Raw genomic sequence first — 18,159 nt, 5'->3', positions numbered from 1 at the left:
TCATCTCTGGATGCTTTTCTTTTTCCAAGCATAGTCTAACAGCTACATAGTTTGTATTTTTTACTCAACTTCCTGGCTTTGAATTCTCCTGCTCACGATAAACAACCAAACACTTGATACAATTGTCGTGGGAAAAACAGCATTACACACCCACAAAACACCCGTCAAGAAATATCCAAACCTACCCACCATTCTACCTCACAGCAACATTTGGAATACAGCAGTTTAAGAGCTGGGATGCTTTGATGACATTTGGCAGGCAATCATTGGCTTTGTAATGAAATCAGCTCTGGGTTCTGTGTTCACAAGCTTAAGTCCTAAGTTCACAAGTGAGAAGCTTGCTTTGACAATCTAGTCACTTTATGCAAATTTCTGTAAATGAGAATCTCCTGCCAATCCATTCCCCTATAAACACATCTGTCTCATGTTAATGCTGTCAAGACACTAAATACGATTCCTGCTTTAGAGGGTTAAAATGAACTGCAAAGACATTGTGGGAGACACTTGTGCTGCTGTAACCAGTCTTGACTTGACTTTGCTCTGCAAATAAACCAGAATGTCAGTCTAACTCACTGTCACCTAACATCTGTCACTACACTCCTGGCCAAACAAGCTAAGGAAATGGGTGACACTGCTCTTTTAGCTGTGAAGCATCAAAATGGCTCACATGTATGTCACTTGCTTCTCAGGGTGCAGGAGATCCTCCTTTCATTTCAGTGGTAGCAGCTTTTGGTCTGAGAATTGAGTTCTTATCTCCACCGGCAGTGTAAAATTTCAAGGGGTCAGTGATAACGTGATGGCACCAGACAGCCATACCTTTGACATTTCAACTCAAATACATATTAATGGGGAGTAAATAGCTGGATTTGGGGAAGGTATAGTGGCTAAGTCTATCACATTGTTTGAAAACCCAGAAGATGCTTCTCATTTGGTTCTGAAATAGATGGAAACGAAGCTGTCAAATTAGAACAGTCTGCAGGGGCATAAGCAAAAGCTTAATTTGTATCCTACAGTGTTACAAGGATTGTATTTCTCCTCTAAGTTTTGGTCAAGCTTTATGTCCTGGGGCAGGCAACCAGGGCGCAACCCACAAGTGCAAGGGTGGGATCAGCTACCGTGATTCTAGCACTGCTTTTTTCCCCTGGAATAATCTAATGGGATAAGAATGGAGTCTAACAGATTAAATAAAGGACCAAACTCATTGCTTTCTTAATACTTTAAGTCTTACTTGTAACATGGAAGCTTGTGAGAGAGAATGACTAATGGCATATCCCACGAGGGAGCTCCAATAGAGATGCTTTAGGAGATTAAATGATTTATCCTAGTACCCATGAAAGCTATATTTTAAAGGGGTAGAAGTTTAATCATTGGAATTCTAGTTCCTTCAATAAAATTACATTTTAATTAAAGTATCTCATTCGCAAAGCTAAAGTTAAGGGTATATCAGCAATTTAATGATAAAATTCTATTTTTAAGCATTGATAACTTTGAAAGTTGGTGTCCAGGTTTTTGCCTGCTGAGATAATTGACCTAACCTCCTGAAGATATCTTTGATAACTGAACTCCATGCACTTTATGTCAATAACTTTGATTCAAAGCTTCAGCTGTTCTCCTATATTCAGAAGAGGCACAATTCAGATCTCAGGTCCTTGGTATAAATCAGCAACAATTCTACTCAGTTAATGCAGTTGCAACAACTTAAAGTGAGTGCAACTGATGGAGGAGATGGAGGAGATGTGCAGAAAGATTTGTCCCCAAAGGGTAGTATAATATTTTAAATTAAAATGTGTAGCAGAAATAATTGATACATGTTCAAGACAAAAGACATAAAAAAACCATGCAAGTCAGCTTTGCTGCAATGCTAGTAGAACAGCTATACATATGCTGCCAGAATGTCATTTTGATTCAGGATAGTGTTTGGGGAAAATAACGGATTTTGGAGCCAGGAAAACACAATTTAGTAAATAATAGCTTGTTAATCTAAAAGGCTTTTAACTGATGTTGTTAAAGAAACACACTGTAGCAACATTATTTAAAAGACCATTTTGGTAGGTTTTATTGCCCACAGTACAACCATCTTGGACATTTTCTGTTGTTGTTGGCATGCTTAGAAGACATTGCAATGCATGACCAGCCAGGTGGATTCTGATGCTCAGCAACACATCGCATGTTCCTGAAGCAGAGTAGTAGGAGAAGCCTTGCCTTTTCACTGGTTTTAACATCTTAGGTGCATCATCACAATTCTGATGGTGGTTATTTTTCTTAAAACAAGTTAAGGGAGCTAAGTACCAAAACGCCTGAAGCTCAACAAGTTTAGAATCCCAATCTACTTTTTAAAGCCTGGCATGCTGTGCAATGTGAATGCAACTGCTTCAGAAGGCAAAAGTATATATTATTCCTATGATCCAGTTCAGGACCTATTTTCTTTTTCAGAAAAAGATGTATTACAAAGTTAACCCAGGAAGGTAGACACCTTAGGCTTCCAGGAAGGTAGACACAAAACTAGTTTGGAACCCTGTGATCAAGGGTATGTAAGATTACCAAGCTAGAAACTGCTTCCATCATGTCATGTAGAGATTTATCTGAGGAAGTTACTTAAAGATTACTGCTGGGTATTCCAGAAAAAGCTCTTTAGGATCCTACTTGAATTGTCAACCAGATGCTTAATGATTGGGATGATTAAGAATTTAGGGGATTTATGGTGCTATTCAATACTAACATGGACTAAGAAGATAATTTAGGGAAAATTCCAGGTTTATGAACTTGAGGTGGCACTGCTGAGGAAACCAAACTTTATTACAACCTCCTTAAACTTTTAAAACTTATTTTCAGAAGACAACCAAGTACACCAACTGTCCTAATATACAGCAGTTCAGTCCAACTATCTATAAGCTGTCTTGCTATAGAAAGACTAGAATGTAATGTATAGGGGGAAGGAGCAGTGGTAAATGCATGAAACAACCATTTCTGTCTCTGGTTTAATGTAACACTGCCAGTTCACAAAACAGCCTGCCCTTTCCCAAATCTATTCTTTCACATACTGAATAGAAATAGGAAAAGAAAGGGAAGGAAAAGACAGATCAGCAGTGCAAAGTAACATTCTAATATAAGTATATGAAATGGAAATAAAAGTAGAACTGCTTTTATTGCTGATGAATTATGAGGGGAACATGCAAATGGGTTGCATATATGAACTATGTAATTACTAATTAATTCATTCACTTTATGATTCCAACTGAATTAAAAAATAGAATTATATACAAGGAGGAGTGATATTGCTGCTCTTTGTGCACGTCCTGTGAAACTATTTTGTCAGTCAGACAGAAAGCTCAGGACAGTATTTTCAGAGCAAAGCTGACAAATGCAAGTGCTTAATTCCTCCGGACATGACACATCCATGCTTTTGAGTAATTTACATGCCTCTACCCCAAATACAATATTAACATGAAATGTTTCAGTCTGCATTGGGCCAAACCCAGAAACAACAGGCAATTGGAAACCCCACTTTTCACATCAGTGCTAAGTCGGATTTTTAAATACAACAGAGATCAAAGGACAGTAAAAACATCTTGAAACTGGTTTTGTGGTCCAGTTCTTACCATGACGGTGAGTGCTGTGACAGCTGGGGTGCTAAAGGTTGGGTCACTGCCTTTTTCTTGATAGACCACTCGGTACAGAGATATGACACCGTTGGGGGACACCGGCTGGGTCCAGTTCAGCCGCACCGAGTAAGCACTGGTGGCTTGTGCCCAAGGGGCTCCCATGCCCCACGGAGAAGCCTCCAGAGTCTGGGTTGAAGCCCACAGGCTGTCCACAGACCCCATGGAATTCTGAGCTCTGGCACGATACTCATAGAGAGTGAAAGGCTGGAGCGCATCAGATGCGTCAATGAATTCCAAAGCTCCTTCAGTCCAGATGAACAAAAGCAGCTCTTCTTGACTGCCCACAGGACGTCTGGAATTAAACCAAAAGCAGTGTGTTTAAAATTGAAAATAGCTTTAGCAGTCCCATAACAGTTGATCCTGAAGTTCCAAGTTCAACTAGTATCTCAGAAAAATACAGGACTTACTTCCATATTTTCGATACACACAAGGAACTGCCTACCTATCTTTGCATCTTAAAAGCATTTCCCTGAACTTGTGTTAGGTGCTGAGTAGTGAAGAAAAGATTTTTGAGGCAATCAATTATTCTCCTTTATCTAGAACAATACTATAAAACATGGCAAGCAAATGTGCTGTCACAGTCCAGAGCAGCAACACAACGGCTTTTTGTCCTTCTAGAACAGAGCACACCACAAATGAGACTTTCAGAAGTTAGAATGTGAAATTTTTAATCTATCTATAGTTGCTAAGCAATGATTTGAATTGCAATATGGGTGCAAGTTTTCAACATTTCTGAAATCCATTTATTTATGGAGGTATTCACCTCAGGATCCCTCATTTATGGAAAACTTATGATGAATTTACTGGAGAAAAATGTTACCTAGTGAACAAAGGATAAATATTCTATCATGCCCTCAAAACTAGAGCTGTGCACTTTCAAATTCTGGTTTGCTCACACTAAATATCCCATTTTTTCTTGCAAATGGAATAAGTAATCCCTTGTGCATAAACTTAGCTGAATTTGCAGCTCCACCACCAAACCTCATTAAAATATCACACATAGTGTTTTCTGTAATAAACAATGTATTTTTTCCAACACTCTTTTTGTTTAAAAATGCAAACCTAAGATATATGAAGAAAATTCATTGTATAGATTTTTGGCATAATGGGTTTTTCTTTTTGTACATATGTATATATATCTATGTATACATAGACACACACCTATGTATATATATATGTATCTATAGAATTAATACTATAGATTTGCTTGTGTTGGACCTGATATTCTGAGTACCAGAGATTATAGATGACTCTCAGCCCCTTTGCAGTATGGCCTCCTCTACAGAATTTAAAACAGTTTTAATAAGCTGAGCACTCATCTTCAAGACAGAGTTATCAAATCAATTCTTTCACTTGGCATAAAAATGTTTGTGTGAAATTAAGTTGGTTACATTTAAACACTGTGATAAATCTCAGTGATGGCTGTGCTGTACTGCACATGAATTGAAGTATTTCCCCTACTCTTCACAGGAGCTTTGGCCTGTACAGAATGCAAAAGCACTTTCAACCTCCATGTCAACAACAAAATTCCAGATTACATTATCTGCCACTTTTATTGCAAGCAGGGCATATTTGCAGAAGTAAAATTGGTTTGTCTGGCTACTGGGTGTCATCACCACTACACACACACACAGAAGCTGAAGAACATTTCTTTGGCAAGAGAAAATCTGTGTTTCAAAGAATTCTGTTGGATTTTATTTTGTTAGATCAAACCAGGAATTGATTTAAAAATTAAAAAAAAAAACACTGATTTTTTGAAACTGATAATCTTAACTGCTTATAATAATATATTCCCAGCTATGAACATGCAAATATGAATAACATAATGAATGCAAGTGTGTACACAGCTGTTTATTCATCCTTTGTGTATATGCATATATAAGGCATCAATGAAGACATTATTTTCTCATATGAAGCTAAATAATTTTTGCTAAATTCTGAGATAAGCAGATTATATGGACACTATTTCGTTTACAAAGGTGAAAGTATGGGGTTTTTTTTAAGAAGAGTTTTGAGGTACAATATCTCTATCATAGTGAAATAGGAAAAATGTAAGATGTGTTGATACTGAGGGTTGGTTGGCAGAACTAGGCAAAGAATGGCTGGCAGAAGAAGCAGGAATGATTCCCTAGAAATTCTCAGTCTGTCTGTAAGAGTCAGGGTCCAAAATTACCCATTGTCTCCAAAATTCCATCAGCAATTTTTAGTACAATTCCCCATGCTCTATTATAATGGCAAGTTAAGACTCCTGCAGAAGTCTCTCTTGGATGCTGTCCACGGATGTAATGCAAGACATATAATTTTGAAAGGTGAATCACTATTATGTCTTTCTCCTGCACCTAAAAATATAGTCTTTTCTCTGTGTACTCAAAAACATGTCTAAAAAAATCTCTGTAACTAAGGGAAAAGAGAGTACATTTTAATGCAATAAAGTCACATTTAATGTGTCTTGCTGACCAAACAGTATGGGACTTAAACGAATACATAAATGTATGTTTTATAAATATTCTAAAGTCTCTGATAAACAGTTTTTTCACACTGAATGATCAAATATGCCACCAACTGTAAGCTGATTCACAGGCAAAGCTGTACAATGTAGCCTGGTTAAGTATTTAGATCTTATTACTGCTGAATATTTAATGAATGAAACTTATGGTTAGGTAAATGGTTCCATCTGTAGTGCTAAACCCCAGAATATCTTCATGTATGAATAAACTTTGAACAGAAGTGGTTGAACAATCTGTAATCATTTCAATCGTCTTAAGATTTAAGATTCAGCTGCTCATTTAACTGGAAGTATTTCTTATGTACAATGAGCTGCAAAGGAGAATAACATTTCCAAGAGCTGGAAGCTGTCTCTTAATCTGCATAGTCTGATTTGCTGCTTACGTTCATTCTGAAGATGTTCAGATAGTTATTTTTATAAGGGCAAATTCTCCCTGCCCCACTGCCAATCTGTGGCAGATGACATAAGAAGGAGAATATAATCTCCTTTGTGACAGATAACTCCAGAGCTGTGCTGCAGCAGCGCCGACTGCAGCGCTCACCCCTCGGCTTCCCTGAGCACGGAGACAGCGAATCCCTGAGGTCTCACAGGTCAAACCAGAATTATTCCTCGCATGTTTACCTTTCACCATACAACTAAATTACGTGTTTTAGCAGTGCCTGCTGCTTTCCTTACCAGAGTGGTAGTGAGTTATTTTTAGGAGCACTGAGAAGTCTTGGGGTAAAATTTAAATGATTGGGGAATCACGCTGTCAAATGTGGGGGAGCAATGCAGCATCAGCAATGCTCCCTCTCTACAGTTTAACAACTAATTAAACAAAGGAGCCTCACTTACCATTTGTGTTCAACAAATCTACACTAATGTAGCTTTTATGATTTGAGGTAATTTTTTAAAATATGAATTCTGATGTAAAAAAGAACAAAAGGAAATTGCGGTTTAGATTGGGTTTTACCCAGTTTAGATTGGGTATTAGATCAATCAGAGGTAAAAATAAAAGCCTTCAGGAGTTCTTGTATTCAATGACACAACCATCCATAGGGATTCCTACATTAAACCATCCAGTAACATATGTTCCTTGGAAGCTGTCTTGGGTACAACTCGTGGTTAAGGGTATACAGTTAAGCAATGAATTAATCATAAAGAGACAGTGTAGAAGCCTCTACACTGCAAGTCACAACAGCCACTGAGACATATCTTCTGTCTTAAATTGCCAGTTCATTTTTCTGCTACATTTTCATCAACAGGACTGCTCAGCTAGTGAGAGCTACATTTCAATCTCACAAATATATACTAAACAATGTAATCTTATTGGGCAAGACATAGACAGTTTGACAGAAATTTGGACACTCACTTAAGGAAATTACAAACCAAAATACTTCTAATTTTACAGGCAATATGTCTTTAAGGGCCATCTCATGTGACTCCTACACAGTGCATGCTGGTAATCAATAGAGAGTAGCTTCATTAGCTTATGTGACCTATAACTTATTAAAATACAGAAACAAATATATATAATCTATTTTCATAATATTATTTTTTCAGACTGGCAACTTCTGTGGTTGTCACAGGGATGTTATGTCATGATGAATGGGAAAAGAACTCGATTAGGTGATTTTTTTCATGAATCAGATCTTTTCTCATTCACAGTGTCTTCTAAGTTGTGGTCCTTGCTAGGAAATTTTAAAAGTCTCAGATCTGTGTTTAAAGCTGCTACATGAATAAAAAACAAAATATCGCTGTCTATTCTATCATAAAATAACATTTAAATTTTTTGTTTTCTAGCAAAATGGCTGCAAATTTGGGAGTACTTTTATGATGCTAGAGGAAAGCATGAGTCCTGCCACTTTAATGCAGAGATCTGCACACGCACTAGGTCCCCAAGCATTCCAGGTTTTGAGTTAAATGAATTTATTTTGGTGGTGATGCAGTAAGGAAGAGGCACACATTGAAGAAGAAATTACATTCCATAACCTCCCTTAGAAATACTGCAGTCTTGCTGCTATAACAATGTAAGGCCATGTGTGGCTACAAAATGAAAAAGAACTATGTGCTTACATCCCATTTCTGATTTTTTGCAGCTATCTGAGAAAGATTTGATATTGTTGTTGTCTAAGCACATTTAAACTTCAGCTGAAATAACTGCCAAGTGATTCATGCCTATGTAGGTGAATATACCGATTGTATCTGGAGCCCCAGTGCGCCATTTTCATTTCACTTTAAATAAAAAACAAAATGTATCTATGTCAGTCAGTGCCCTTCTGCTGTACTCAGAGGTATCAAACAGGCTACAATTATGATTGTGAAGTGATTGTGTCACATTGGAGGAAGGTTTATTGCTTTTGAGTCTGCTAGGCAGTAACACATTCTGTTTCATATTACTCTTTATATCATTGTTTGGCTGTGACTAGAATAATCAAATGCCATCAAATGCTGTCAAATTCAATTTACAGTATTTTTCACTGAAGCAGGCTTTCTGCATTATATTTCCTGTTTTCCCTTTCTATGGTTGCCATGGAATAGCAGTGGTAATCATCAGCTTTATTTACAAAACCAACAGAGTGAAGACATGTCTTGGGCTATAACATGCACTTTATTCCTCTTTATGCAGGGGAGGGATTTGGGCTTTTTGATCAGACAATTAAAAAGAGGCAAACAAAAGGGTATTTCAAGACAGCAGGAATTTTTAGAGACTACTAACATGTTTAAAGTAGAAGTGAATTTATATTAATTATCACCGAGGATTCCAAAAGGTAATTTGATTCCCCATCTTCTCAGTCACACCTTTAATATAATAAAAAGTCTCAAACTCTTTGTGGGAGGCTAGGATCAGCCTGGCATGTATTTGCCACACAGAGTTGGAAAACTCAGGAAATTCAGAGTTTAAAATCCCTCTCCAATATATGGCTTGAGTTTTATATTCTCTGATTTCTGAAGCTATTCAAGAAGGTTGCTTCAGTGAGCTTTTAAGAAAGGGTCAACAGGCACAGCAGACATCAGTGCTCTGCTAGTTTCATATTGCCCTAAACACAGCTATCTATACAGAAAAATCCTCACTCAGGGCTTAGGAAACTCCTCATAGGAAGTGAGAATGCATCAGACAACAACTGCACTGGGCAGATGAATACAAACACTAAGGAACATAAACAGATGCACTGTAATCACTGTTCAGATTTCTTACTTAGGAACATAAATTATGTTGGAAGATTGATCCGGTTTAGGAAACTAGATACCTTTTTCTGCTTTTAAAAGTCTCAGAAATGGTGAATCACTCCTGTTACCATTACAAAATTCTCAGCTGTCTATCAGAGAAGACTGAAGTTTTTATCTGGTAGTCTGGGTAAACACAATACAAGTATCTATCTGACAAAGTTTTTCTAAGATTTTTTTGCTTGTTAGAATTTTTAAAACATGCAATTGCACATGCTTTCTGACATTTGTAGTTCAAGAAGATTCTTGTTTGAGCTCATAGTCTCAACATGGCCATCCACAGATCAGCTTCTTACCTTAGCATTTGAAAGGTAACATATATTTTTTCATTTACTTCTAAACCTTTTTTCACCTCCACAAATATCAAGGAATAAAGAAAGGAACCATTAGGTAGGACTAAGATTCTGAGGTGGTAAGGGCATTTACCTGTAAATAAAGTAGTTAGTAATGATGCCATTTGGTTTCTTAGGTGGTGCCCATTTCACTTCTATGAGTGCAGGTCCAATTGCTTTAACAATAGGTGGGCTCAGCTCTCTTGGAGGTGCTTCAGCAGTTCTTGAATATATTTGACCACCCACTCCACACCCACCTACAAAAACAAAAGTTTGTATAGTGATAAGAGCTTTGTCCTCAACAAAAAAATTACATTAAAAGCAAATGAATGTCAAGTAAAAAAGCTGCTGGTGGAAATGGTGCCTCATTTCACTTAATTTCATTGTTCAAAACCCACTTAAATTACCACAACTCTGCCAATGAATTATTCCTGAATTTCACCCGCGAGAGCGAGGAGCAAATTGGTTCAAAATTGTCATTTTAGAAAAACTTATTTCAATAGGATTTTGAAAATTTCCATCAAAGTCAGGGAATTTTGTAATTCCTGGGCTCTTCTCACCTGTCTTTATGATTACCACTTTTTGTTGGTGAGTTGTTACAGAACTGATTCAGTTCTGCATGTCCATTCTGAAGGATCTTTAGGCTGCTTGTGAAGAGCTTTTAATAAAGTGGTACATATAACATAAAATACATATTTTAAATCTCCATTTAATATATTCACAATATATGGAGAAACACATACATGATACATGGACATATATGTAATGCTTCATTCAGTGCTAGAATTCCTTTCTACTAGGTAAACATTTGATTCCAATGTAAAAATAGGATTTTATCTGTTTTGCTGAGTTGAATCTACCTGGAAAATCTCTATTCCTTTCCAGTCACACAGATGACTGTTTTAAATCTCCTTACCACTCTGGCATGCTTGTATTCTTATCTCATACAGGGTGTAGGGATCCAGGCCATCAACAAAGGCAAAATGTGCTCGTCCTACTGGCTTCACCAGCAGAGCAGGACTGCTTGCATTTAGTAGGATGTTGTATTCCAAAGGCACATTGACAATGAATATCCCTGTTGTGAAACACAGAGGAACCAGTGATTATCTGAAATGCTAACAACAGTGCAGGACAACTTCAAAGAGCCATTCATCACATGCAATTTTAAATGTAAGCCCCCACTGGAGGTTTTCCCTACTGCCTCTTTTGAAAACTACAATCATTTAAATATAAACTGAAACAGATCCATCTGCAGATTATAACTGGAAGATAGACATTACAGGTCTTAGGTAAGAATCAAAATTCAATTCAGTCAGTGCCTGTTTTGCAATTGCTACTTCTGGGAAGACCGACCTTATGACTTGGAACCAGGCAGCTTTTATGTATTTTGGAGGAGTAACAGCTACTAAGCACTGCTGTTTGAATAGTCACATGATCAGACAAGTGAATTGCAACCATTCAACAAATTATGCCTTTTTAGCTGAACAGCAGTGGCTCAGTGTAGGTTCTTAGCCTGCTTCACCACTAGGGTACAATACAATAGCTTGAGCCAAGAAACATATAATTTCAAATGATGTAAAAACAAACTGTTCCATTTTTGTAAAAAAAAACCCTCTCAATTTTTAGTATTCAAACATTTTCCCCATCTATTCCTATTCCCGTGCCGTCAGTTCTTAATTTTCCAGTTTTCTTGGGATGCTGAAAATTTCAGAAGAACAAGCTAAGCCATACATCATCCCTTTAGAACAACAGGCAGATGTTCCTGTACGCTCTCTTTTCTTCCACATGTCTTCTCTAAGGATTTTGGTTGATAGTTTTGTTTGACTTTTGGTTTTCTTGTTTTTGGGGGTTTTTTTTGTCATTAAGAAATAGGCTGTAGGCTTTTTATTTTTTGCCCGCTATAGACTGGTCTATGCAGACAGCAGCAATTTCATAAAACCAAGAGAATGACAAAAGAAGAGCTTGTGTTGTGTTTCCTTCATTCTGCAGTCACATAGGGAACAGCCTTAAGAAAGGACAAAGCACAAACTAGACAAGGTTCCTTTCTGAGATGAGCCAAGATGTATCTGATTAGTAAAAGCACATTTCTCTTTCAACACAACACCTACTTTGGATGTCACAGAGGTGTCTTTGTGACTGCAACGAGGACCAGATGCCTGTGAGCAGTTCTGAGACTTGTCCAGACCTTGAGAATCTTTCCATTTGCAACTCTGGAAAACAACTCAGCTTTTTCTCCTAATTGCAATTTTGGTCCTTTTCTGATAAAGTATCTACATTGATGCTATTACCCTGAAGCTACAAAGAGCATTTTTTCCCCACTGTTGTGCATCTGTTAGATGGGTATTTCTAGCTAACTATGTATGTGCATACATATAACTAAAACTGAAAAGTTTGCAAGAAATCAGAGATTTCAACTTTAGTTGTGGTACTATAAACAACTGATGTACTTTGGAAGATCAGAAACATCTTTGAAACATCATGTTTTTACAATTCTCATAAGAAAAAAAGAATATAAAAATCCCAAAGAAATAACATTCTGCTGCCTGACTAGGTGCTAGACACAGAAAATGCCATTACACTAAAAAGCTGAAAAATAGCCCTGAAGTAGAGGCATGACTTCAATCTTATTCAACTGCTCAGCTTACGGGGGAACAAAGATGTTGTTAGTAGTTGCTGGAAGAGGTGAAGGGAGAAGGAGATGAAAAATGAAAAAATTTCTCTGTAAAATTTTCCTTCTTCAGTGTAAAAGTTACAAGGAAAACACCAATATCTAATCATTAAGAATGGAATAAAAGAAATACAACTTTTTAAATCAAGTAGGATGTCACAGAGTAAACCTCTGAGAGGTGATCTTGAAGTGGCTTGTTTTTGCAACAAAGAAAATAATTTTTTGCCTGATATATGGAAGATGAAGTGCTCCAGAAGAGTGCATTTGAATTTGCATTGTAAAGTTTTGCCAGTAATTAAATATATAATGTTATGTTAAAGATAAATAATAATTATTATTACTATTAGTAGTCATAGTAGTATTTCCACCCTGTAATTGGAGGGCCAATAAAGGATACAACAGAATATCTGAAAGAGTTTGAAATGGTACACAGCACAGTAACAGAAACCTTTCTGAACCTCCTAGCTGAGGTCCCTTTCTTCTCCAGTCCTGAAAACAGACCAGATATTTAAGCCAGGAAAACCCACTCCCTTATGAAAGTGACATAATTCAGTTTTGTGCATCTGATCTGTGCATTTATTCTAGGCAAAAATCACCAGAAACCTTTGGAATTGAAACTATTCAGAATGCTTGACTTCCCAAAGAAGATTAAATACAAACAAGGACAGCTGAATCCAGCCATCAGTATGCAGCAAAGAACACCTACTTCAAAATAACTGAGCTGTCCAACATTGTTGGACAGTGCTCAGTCCATATTGGAAATTATTAAAAAAACACCACCCCACAAATGAAACCCAAGAGCTTAAAATTCTGCTAAATGTTGCACTATATTAGGAATGATACCAATAATAAATATGCTCAGGAGATAAAACACTCTCAAGAAGTGAAAATGAAATTGTAAATAAAATCACATAAGCATCTTGAAAAATTCCAGTATCCAGTAGAATCCTTCTACACTTTGATCAAATTCATTGACTACTAAGATCAAAGGATCACTTTCTAATCTGAAAAATTATAATATATATTCTTACAACACAGAAACTTGCAAAAAAACCCCCTTTATTTCAGAACAGCCTTCAGCATCTGCAGCCAGTCTGAAACCACTACCTTGAGTGCTCTGATGACTGAAGGAAATGAAATGGGCATATTTGTTAAAGTCAGCTGGGAAACCACACGACTTGGTTAGTTCCAGAGTTCATAAATTTATGTCAGAATAAAAGGAACCGTAAAAGCACAAGTGAACCAATTTACCCTAAGTGCAAATGGCAGTTTTGTTATTTGGTGTCAAAGTTACCATGAGCACAATGACAACCTGCCATAACACATTTTCATGTTCACTAAAGAACAAGGATTTAGTTGGTTAATATTCCCAGCAATACTCTTTTTCATAATTTACAACAACTAGATGCTGATAGGTTATTTAACATTTATGAAGTTAAGATGTAATCAGAAAAACCCTGATTATCTTTACAAATAAAAAAGTTAAGTTATTCCACTTTTTTTTCTCTGTGAGTTCATTTCACAGCAGGTGCACATTTTGCAATGGGACAAATCAATCAAATGAAACCCTGGGTTTTTGTGGGCATATTTGGATAACACTTAATGGACAATTCTGTGCAAAACTCTGCAAATTAGGTTTGACGGCTCTGTGTACTTCAAAACTAAGCTAGGTCAAAAATAGAATTTGCAGTACAAGATGCTTAGAATTGGGGGAAAAAGCCACAGACTTAAAGACTGGTCACCCAAAACCTGTTTGAAGTCAATTGCTGAAAAATTGTTTACTATGATGTGAAATCCTATCACAATTAGAGCAAAATAGTTAAACTTTTTCACTTATAGGAAACAAATACTGAAATAGGAATGCTGTACCTTTCAAAGTTATATTTTAATATTTAAATTCACAAAACAAAACAATCTGTTTGGCTTCCTGAGATTAACTATTTACATTATGCTTCAAATATCCAGATGTCTCAATCTGGTTGCATCAAGTATTCCCACCAAGACTCTGAAAACAGTAACAGCTGGAGATGCTGACTGTTTGCAAGATGCAGAACTCTGGATATTGAGCTTGAGAAGCTTGTGCTACAGCGAGGTGGAGCAAACAATAATTTACATGAAAAGAAACAAAAATGAGAGAATGTAATGTTGGCTTATCAAAAGTCCCACTTATTAGGTCACAAGAAACCAGGTTAGTTGGGGAAGCTGTGACAAATACATTTTATTCAAGTATCATGCTTGATCCCAAGAAGAATAAAGCAAAAATCCAGATTTTACATAGCTTTCACTCTAATTGATAAGCAAACCTAGAGGTGGATAGAGTGTTACAACATGACAAAGAAGAAAATATTTTAAGCCAGATGATCATTAACATGTGAAGAAGGTACCCTAGGAGCAGAGGACAGGATCCTATTTTGGGCATGCTCTGCTTTCAAGTTACCACCAGCAGCAGCTGAAGACAGCCAGAAGAACCAGGTCCCCAGAGAGGACCAGAGGGGCTGTCAATGAGATGGAATAAGGATGGTTACCAGCCTAATTACCAATAACATTTATGGATATACCTTGGGGAAATTATGTGGTGTTTTTTTTTTTCCATTCGGCTCTTCTGCCTCTATCCGTGGCGCTAAGTTGTTCCATAATAACTGTAACAGATCCTTCCGTGGCATATCAGTGAAATGTACCATACCTCTCAGCTCTGTGCACTGAGGCAATGCAACACAAGATAATGCAATACCTATTGCAGAAAATAAAGTCCTATTTTCCATAGTGAGTCAGGTGTGTCAAACATTTTTTTTCTGAATCCATCACTTTAACCACTACAGGGCCACCTTGCTATTTAGCTAAGTCAGGAGTTTTGAAATGCTATATATCTATAAAGTCACAAGATTTAGATATATTACAGATGTTGAAACATTATAATTAAACCATGCAAAAGGAAGGTCTGAGTAATATGATGTGTCCATAATTAATCCCGAGGATGATTATTTGATCCAAATTTATTACAGCAGATAAGATAGAATGGCAAAGGAGCCCTGACATCCACCGACAGGAAGACACTATGAACAATACCTTCTCATCAAAACTTTGATAATTAAAAGCTTTTTTTTGACATCGAGTCTATACCAGTGAAAATAACTGTTTTGTCCAAGAGTGACTGCCAAGCTGACAATCCTTATAAGTAAAAGTCAATTCTGAGCTCATAAGGAAAACCTGTGTTACCTCAAGATAGCCTATTGTGAGACAAGGATTCACACACAGAAAAGAAACAGATCAGAAAAAGAAATAGTTACTCAATGCACGAAGACATAAATAAGAATCAGTAGACACTTTAGGCTAACCCTACCAAGACAGGGATGGATGTGACCCCAGACAACTGTATGCCAAGGACATGCTAATGGGATCTATGCCATTGCAGAGGATCAGAGCTTCCAGAATAAACCTCAACCTGCATCCAGAATGAACCCCCACCTGCATCCTCTGCAGCATTACTCTTAAGGAAAAAAACAAACCAAAATTCTAGAAGCACAAAGGACCTCAGACTGAGCACAAAGGAGCATTATGAAGAGTCAAGAACAAGTTTCCTAACTTCTGCATAGAACTATGCTTCTGCCCACAGGTTTTAATAGCATTAGTAGCATTTAGTAGCTTTCAGTAATATTCAATAACATTTCTCTGCTCTTAGTATTCCCCATTCCAAAAAGATCAGCTAGTGGCCCTGAGGTGCTGCAATAAAAGCAAGATTTGCTTTCCTACCTTTTTCTTAACTAAGAAGAAAATTAACTCCATCCCAGCTGAAACCAGGACAACACTCAACAGAAGCATAGTATGAAAAATAATCCCTTACTCATATTTAAAAACTCAAATAATTGGCCCCAAAAACAAGAAGGCAGAGAGGAATGGCCCAAGTTATCAAATATCCATGGAAGTGAGATAAGTGTTCAAGGTGTGTCCCAATATCTGGAAAGGACATGTTCCTTCCCCATCTGAGAAGAATGATTTCGACATATATGTGAACACATCAACCCTGCATCTTCTGCAGATCCATAATTTCCAGCCTCCTCCCAACTCTTCTGATTGTGTGGTTTCAGGAATACGTGGACCTTTGCATGCACAATCTTAATTGCAACACAGCCACATGTACTACACAGAGCCTGGTTCTCCATGCAGGCTTGTAACCTACTGTGAGTAATGGGAATTTCAGCAGCTGGAAAAGGTCTAGAACAAGGACAAGCTTTTCTGGGAAACTACCCACTCTTCACAGCCTATGCTATTCCAGTATATTCTTATGTTTTAAATCTATTTATAATGTTGCTGAATATTTTGTACTTTAAATTATATTTATTATCAAAACTATAATACAGCATGAGTCACTTTCCAATAAAGCCAACTGTAGATTATATGCCATTTGAATTCACCTGCCTTCTGCTGGGTTCTAAATCCTTTCAGGCAGTAGGGGGAAAAGTTTAATTTAAGATTTTAATCTTTTTCATATATTATAGCATTTCTATAATGGATTTTGTGCTCCTGAAAACTAAAAGATTGACAGCTCAGAGTATTATAGATTTATTAATCATTGCTTAAATGGGTAGGGTGAGTGCTGCTAAGCACTGCCACAATACTTGCAATCCCAGTCTTGAAGGCAAAATACTTTTTCTAGGTGACTATTTTTAATGCCAATTGACCCTTGCTATGCAAGGATAGAACATCTTAAATAATTAGGAAAAGGAGATATTAAAAACTTCCATGAATTCATTGATAAAACACATGGCTGTTACTGCAACATGCAAACACCTGAAGTTTCTAAAAAAACTGACATCATTTTAACTGTAAAAAACCCAGTATCTACAAATTAGAAAACACATTGTTGGAGATGAACTACACTAGGCAAAAGATTGTTCGTTACAAGGCTCTCATGGTCCCACAATAACTATAGCATATAATTTTTATAATATCAGTAAACACATAAGCTGTGATCTTGATTGACAAAACACCACATAGTTTCTCTTATAAAAAGATCCTACAATTACAGTTTTCCTTCTTAGCCCAGCTCTATAACAGGTGAAGACCACCTGATCACATTCAGGAGAAGAGTAACTAGAGGAAAAATATTTTTGGGCTTTTGCTGACCCACTATACTGCAAGGTAGCATATCCACATAACACTGGTGCTCGGGAAAGTAAAATTTACTTAATCAGGTCAAAGCCAGCACAGGATCTCTGTCACACAACATAAAAGGTTGTATGGTTTTCCTGGTGGTAACTCAGGTTGCATGAACAGAAGAGAAAACTTATGATTTGTTGGGTTTTTTCATTAATAGTTGCACTCAATAATAGTTCACAACCATAACATACAGGGTTTTTGATCAGCTAAACCTCACAATACCCATGTCAAGTATCTAGGTCAATATTATTAAAATAATATGTCTCTAGGACACAGCAGCTTTAAATACTGGTTATTAAAATCACAAACACTAAACCCAAATATGAAGAATAAAAATATCAGAATGATTCAGCTGCCTAGCTGGATATACTAATTTTTCAATCCTTTCATTTTGCTACAAAGTACTACAGAGAAATACATTTTTACCTGGCACATCCCAAGCTAGAAATATAGAATATGCATCAATTACTGTGACATTATATGGGACATGAATTTTCTCTGGTGTTCCTACTGGTGTTTGTATAACATATTTATCACTAGTGTTGCTGCCGCCCCAAGTGCTGGCTTCCAGCTGGTAAACATATCTGCACAAACACAAAAAGATCAGTAGACACTGCAGTTAGAAGC

General features: G+C 36.9%; 1 protein-coding gene across 3 annotated transcripts in view; it reads right to left on the bottom strand.

Annotated features, from left to right (window-relative positions):
• USH2A (usherin) overlaps nt 1–18,159 on the bottom strand; it is a 383,112-nt gene that overhangs the window by 46,213 nt on the left and 318,740 nt on the right. For all 3 annotated transcript variants that reach the window (XR_014850703.1, XM_085054819.1, XM_085054820.1), the window contains exons 58-61: nt 17,959–18,116; nt 10,624–10,782; nt 9,802–9,964; nt 3,600–3,954 (exon numbers count right to left, since the gene is read on the bottom strand). Coding sequence is in view for 2 of the 3 variants with exons in the window: in XM_085054819.1 (XP_084910945.1) it covers nt 3,600–3,954; nt 9,802–9,964; nt 10,624–10,782; nt 17,959–18,116 (835 nt within the window). In the remaining variant the exon portion in view is untranslated. The remainder of the gene's footprint in view (nt 1–3,599; nt 3,955–9,801; nt 9,965–10,623; nt 10,783–17,958; nt 18,117–18,159) is intronic.

The sequence above is a fragment of the Lichenostomus cassidix genome, chromosome 3 (assembly GCF_008360975.1).
Source record: "Lichenostomus cassidix isolate B80296 chromosome 3, HeHo_3.0, whole genome shotgun sequence".
Classification (NCBI taxonomy): domain Eukaryota; kingdom Metazoa; phylum Chordata; class Aves; order Passeriformes; family Meliphagidae; genus Lichenostomus; species Lichenostomus cassidix.
Note: the sequence above shows the minus strand (reverse complement) of the source record. Positions and strands in the feature narration are given on the sequence as shown.